Source organism: Lactuca saligna, chromosome 4 (genome assembly GCF_052625555.1).
Source record: "Lactuca saligna cultivar CGN05327 chromosome 4, ASM5262555v1, whole genome shotgun sequence".
Taxonomy (NCBI): Eukaryota; Viridiplantae; Streptophyta; class Magnoliopsida; order Asterales; family Asteraceae; genus Lactuca; species Lactuca saligna.
In genome coordinates this window covers 174,267,812-174,273,047 of record NC_136420.1, presented here as the reverse complement: position 1 = coordinate 174,273,047, position 5,236 = coordinate 174,267,812, and the positions used below count along the sequence as shown (strand labels likewise).

The 5,236-nt window shown below is 32.7% G+C and overlaps 1 protein-coding gene and 1 pseudogene across 2 annotated transcripts; both read left to right on the top strand.

The window, feature by feature from the left end:
* The first annotated feature begins 274 nt into the window (after positions 1-274).
* On the top strand, positions 275-2,066 carry LOC145043096 (uncharacterized; annotated as a pseudogene). Its single transcript, XR_013680898.1, has 2 exons — positions 275-1,269; positions 1,961-2,066. The product of XR_013680898.1 is annotated as an uncharacterized LOC145043096 (transcript).
* Positions 2,067-2,073: 7 nt separating this feature from the next.
* On the top strand, positions 2,074-4,535 carry LOC145043097 (plant intracellular Ras-group-related LRR protein 7-like). Its single transcript, XM_078991653.1, has 9 exons — positions 2,074-2,318; positions 2,717-2,786; positions 2,908-2,954; positions 3,089-3,197; positions 3,404-3,489; positions 3,588-3,678; positions 3,770-3,855; positions 3,939-4,025; positions 4,180-4,535. The coding sequence occupies exons 1-9, from the start codon at positions 2,220-2,222 to the stop codon at positions 4,288-4,290; spliced, it is 786 nt and encodes a 261-aa protein (XP_078847779.1). The 5' UTR covers positions 2,074-2,219; the 3' UTR covers positions 4,291-4,535.
* Positions 4,536-5,236: the final 701 nt, after the last annotated feature.

Here is a 5,236-nt window from a genome sequence, read left to right as displayed (position 1 = left end):
AGGAAATGAGGGGAAAGTAAGAGAGAATGGTGCTCCCGAGTTTCATTAAAGGAAGTGGAAGGAAATGGAAGGAAAACTTTCCCTCCTAACTTTCCTCCCGAGTTGGGAGGATTTGAAAAGAAATAACAAAATGTTTAACTTTCCTTCCATTTCTCTCCAACTCGGGAGCACAAATGACAATTTCTTTTTCCTTTCTTTTCTCTTCTTTTCTCTCCTTACTTTCTTTTCTCTTTCTCTTCTTTTCTTTGCTTCGGGAGCGGGGTGTAAGAAAAAACACTAAAACATTATCTACTCTCTGTTCCTTTGGGTCGAGTCTGTTGATTTGCTAACCTATTTCCTTCGGTTTGATCAAATGGCAGAGAGAAAGGTGTTGAATAAGTACTATCCCCCCGATTTTGATCCTGCGAAAATTCCAAGAATGCCCAAAAATCAACAAATGAAGGTCAGAATGATGCTTCCGATGAGCATTCGCTGCATCACTTGCGGCAACTATATTTACAGAGGCACAAAGTTCAATTCACCCAAGGAAGAGGTGATTGGAGAAACGTATCTTGGGATTAAGATCTTCAGGTTTTATTTCAAATGCACCCAATGTGCAGCCGAGATTACCATTAAAACAGACTCACAAAACTCCGATTATGTTGTTGAGTCTGGTGCCACAAGGAATTTTGAGCATTGGCGTGCAGAGGATGAGGTAAAGGAAGAACATCAGAGAAGAGATGCTAAAGAGATCGCAGATCCCATGAAGTCCTCGGAGAAAAGAAGAATTGATTCAAACAGACATATGAACATAATTTCTGCCCTGGATGAAATCAAGTCTATGAATTCGAGACACGCAAATCTAACCCTAGATGCAATTTTTGAAGCCTTGCAGCGATCATCTCCATTACAGCAGGAGGACAAGCTTCAAGAAGAGGATCAAGCCCTTATAAAATCCATCTTCCATGGATCAAGAAAGTTTAAGAAGAGGAGGGTTTCTGAGAGCCTAACAAATTACTTGACAAAAACCAGTATTGATCATGACACATTGAACAAAAGAGAAGATCGAAGGGGTTTGAGAAGTTTTGTTTTCAAGTCTTCAGCAGTGAAGTTTTCTGTTGTGAAGAAGCCATTAGAGGCTGGAAGTGCAAAAACACAAGCAAATGAAAAGAAGCAAGAAGATGATAAAGGCAAAAATACAAGTAATGCATTGGGATCATTATGTCAACAGTATGACAGTGATGATGATGAAGAACAATCGTTATGCCAAAGTTAAGAGTAGAAACACACGTAAGTAAAAGTGTAAGCATCATTAATACTCAATTGTAGAAGTCGATTTTCAAATTGTAAATAGTTTGTGACACCAATTTCTGCATGTTTAATTGTTAACGGATTTGGTTTATTAGTACCATTTTTTTTGTAGGTTTATTGCTTTTCTACTTCAAAGAATTTTTTTCCTGGAAAGCTAATTGATCTCATATTTACTACTTAAAGCTTAAAACTCAACTTTGTCTGTTACATATCATTATCCTCGAGTTTCGTTAGCTATGTAATGGTTTTGCTGTTAGAGCTTAAGTTTTATCAAATTTAATAAATCAGTTAAATTTATATCTTATGAAAAATTTCCACCGTAGATTTTAACAAAAATCCTAAATTATATTCCTTCACCATTTTCCAAGTGCATATACCATTGATATAAGCAAATACAAAATACTCATCTGTTTTCTTAGAAAAATGATAATAAACATACAAATTGTGTTGGATATTTTATTTTTCGAAAGTAGATCTTATAAAATAACTATTTTTTTTTCAAACAATACATGCTTTTCCCTGATGTCATCTGCCATTTTCGAAATTGATAACTATTTTGAAGAAGATTTAACAAAATTTTAATTATTTTTTAAAATGATTAATAGAATTAGACACATATATACTTTTTTTCTAATATTACAGATGACTAATTAATTGCTCATTGCGTCAGTTTGGCGCGTCATGTGGACCACGTTATTACGGTGCGCGCCATATCATCGGCGCAAAACCCAACCCGATCAAAAGTCTTCGCCATTTTCGTCATCATTTGCATCGCCATAAACGTCTTCTTCTACTTCTTCAACCCACTTCGAACGACTCCACTTTCTCAAACCTATAAAATTCCTAATTAGTTTTACTTATCCTTGCGATTAATATTCCTCCGAGCAAATTACAAGCCCTTTCCGTTGCGATTAATCAGACGGCGGAGAATGGGATGTTTTGCCAGCAAGAGTGCTGATTCCAAATCCAGCCGCCTCTCTAGATGGCGTGCCACGGGCATTGTAGCATTACGCGACGGAAAATTGAAGGTATTTACCCTTTAAAATTCAAAACTAAACATTGAATCCCCTAAATTCACTTTGTAGTTATGCTGTTTGTTTTTTCTCTTCGGATTTTGCAAATTATCTTTAAAATTGAAACTTTTATGTCGATAAACATAGGGAAGCTGTGCAGGAAAGTAGTTATCTGCGATTAAATGAAGTATTGTCAATCTAAAGTAATAGTTTATCTGCTATTACATTCACACAGAAATTGGGTTTTGGAAAACAAGTTAAATAAACAGAGGATTCTCTCTATTTTAATTACTGTTTGGTTGTCTATCTCAGTCGAGGGGTTTGTTGATTATGATTTGGAACATGGATTCAAAGAATCAAACCATGGGGTATATTGTTTAATGTTTTAACTTGATGTTATATGTGTTAAACAGTCATTTCCAGATGAAGTTCTAGAGCTGGATAAATCTGTAAGAACACTTGATCTAACACACAACAAATTAGGTAATTATCTCGTTTTTGAAAAGTCATTAAATTCCTCAATAACATGTATTCAATTTTTAATCAGACATTTTGTTTCCAATGAAGTAATGAACTCACCATATCTATCTTGTGGCTAATGCAGTTGATGTCCCAGAAGAGATCAGCAAACTAATCAATATGCAGAGGCTGGTATAAACTCAACATTTGCATCATTACATTTCTATTTTCTTATAATTTGGAATTTGTAAAAAGTAAACAAATCTTATAGCTTTCTTTTAACATTTAACATTTCAAGATCTGACATAGTGGCACCTTGTTTTCAGATTTTAGCAAATAATGTACTTGAGCGTCTTCCAATGAATCTTGGGAAACTTAAATCTTTAAAATTTATCATACTCGATGGAAATAAACTTACCACATTGCCAGATGAAGGTATTTTCCTTATTCTCTAAAACCAAATAGTTTTATAAAACAAGCATGTCATTTATATATATTTGTGTTGGAAATTTGGTTTCAAATGTTCTCAATAAACCATCTAATGAAAATAAATTGTTACAATCACATATATCTTAATTCCCTTTTTTTTCTAATATTCTTAAAATCTTTTGGTGTTTTTACAAAATGTTTTATGTGTTCAGTGGGCCAATTGGTGAAACTTGAGAGGTTGTCTATCTCTAGTAACCTGTTAGCCAGTCTTCCTGAAACCATTGGAAGCTTGAGGAATGTAAGTGAATGTATATATTTATATATATTTTTTTTTAATATCAATCTTTATGCAATTTTTTTAGGAATGTAACTTCATTAAAATTTCTAAAAATGCAGTTGTTGCTACTAAACGTCTCGAATAATAAACTAAAGTCTCTTCCAGAATCTGTTGGGAGCTGCTTTTCTTTAGAAGAGCTACAAGCAAATGGTATTCTTTTTTTTATTTTTAAAAAAGAAAAAAAGTTTTCAAAGATTATGTCTTTTAGTTTATTAACTTCATGGTTTGTTTTTTGGCTCAGAAAATTCGATTGAAGAACTTCCCACTTCGGTTTGCAGTCTGATTCATTTGAAGTCACTTTGCTTAGACCATAACAATTTGAAACAGGTAGCTTAAAAGTGGGTCCCATCTGAAACAGTTATCTTTAATGGGAAAATTAATATTTTATTATTATTATTATTATATTGTAGATTCCTCCAAGTTTATTGAAAGAGTGTAAGGTTCTGCAGAATATTTCATTGCATGGTAATCCCATATCTATGGATCAGTTCCAGCAGGTAAACTTCAAGTTTCATTTTTCTGATTCCGTTTGGTTGGATGGAATGGAATAGCAAAAGAACGGAATGGAATAGGCCATTACATTGCATGATCATATTCTGTAAGCACGAAAAACGTTAAAATGTTTAATGAAATAGGCATTTGGTGTTTCAGATGGAAGGATTTGAAGAGTTTGAAGAAAGAAGGAAAAAGAAATTCGACAAGCAAATAGATTCAAATGTGATGATCAGTTCTAAAGGTCTTGATGAGGGCGTTGACCTATGAACCATGGTCAAATTGGCTTTGATTTGTTGTATTTGTGTTTGCTGTGAGTTATTATAAAGAGAATGCTACCTACTGTTGTCTATAAACTAAAGTGTGGAGTTTAATATGGTCAATTTCTAGGGCTTTTTTTTAGATGCTTACCCCCTTGTGATTAGTAAATATGAATATAACTTGGATAAGTTGATCCAATTTGTTGTAAATTACTTACGTGACTGTTATCACATATATAGTTTTATGTTCATGTAGATTGTAAAATCATATGAATTTAATGTTTAAACTTATAGATTAGAAAAAAAATAGTTACCCAAATGGTATAATGAAGCTCTAACTTTAAATATAATAAGACGAGTAAATGAAACATTATTGAACAAATGAGTTAATTGTGCAAAACATAAATCTAAAAAAACTATTTAGTAGAATAGAAGTGGTGTGTATTGTCGAGTAAAAAACAATCCGCTACAACCGTAAAAATATATTTTTTGGGGTTGAGTTGTAATATGGACGCCCTCAAAAAAGCTACAAACGAAGATACTGTCATAGGCATATTTTGAACAACATAGCCATTTTGGTGCATCGACAATTCGACATTCGACAACAATGCAATGTGTTTAAGGACTTCCTTGATGTTGATGTGATTTTCAGGGTTTGCGAAGAAGATAACACCTTGTGAAAATACGTCATTTTCAGTGATAAAAGAAATCGCTGGTTTATGTTGATAGATCTTGTGAGTATAGTATTGCAAAATATAAATAAAAAGTTAATCAAAATTATTTGTTTTATTCCTTTAAAGCAAAAGAAATATGATAAATGAAATGTAAGAAGTGTCATATATTATTTCATTCTATGTTACAAAACAATACTGTTTCGATTTTTTTTTTTTTTAAAGGGAAATCTGTAAAAAAAATCTCAATATTTTGGTCTATTTTAGACAAAAATCCCAAATTTT

What these genes read in the sequence shown, in the direction of transcription:
- LOC145043097 (XM_078991653.1), top strand. Translation starts at nt 2,220, where the DNA reads ATGGGATGTTTTGCCAGCAAGAGTGCTGATTCCAAATCCAGCCGCCTC. An exon ending in CCATTGGAAGCTTGAGGAAT is followed by an intron (nt 3,490 to 3,587) that starts GTAAGTGAATGT and finishes CTAAAAATGCAG; the next exon opens with TTGTTGCTACTAAACGTCTC. An exon ending in ACCATAACAATTTGAAACAG is followed by an intron (nt 3,856 to 3,938) that starts GTAGCTTAAAAG and finishes ATTATATTGTAG; the next exon opens with ATTCCTCCAAGTTTATTGAA.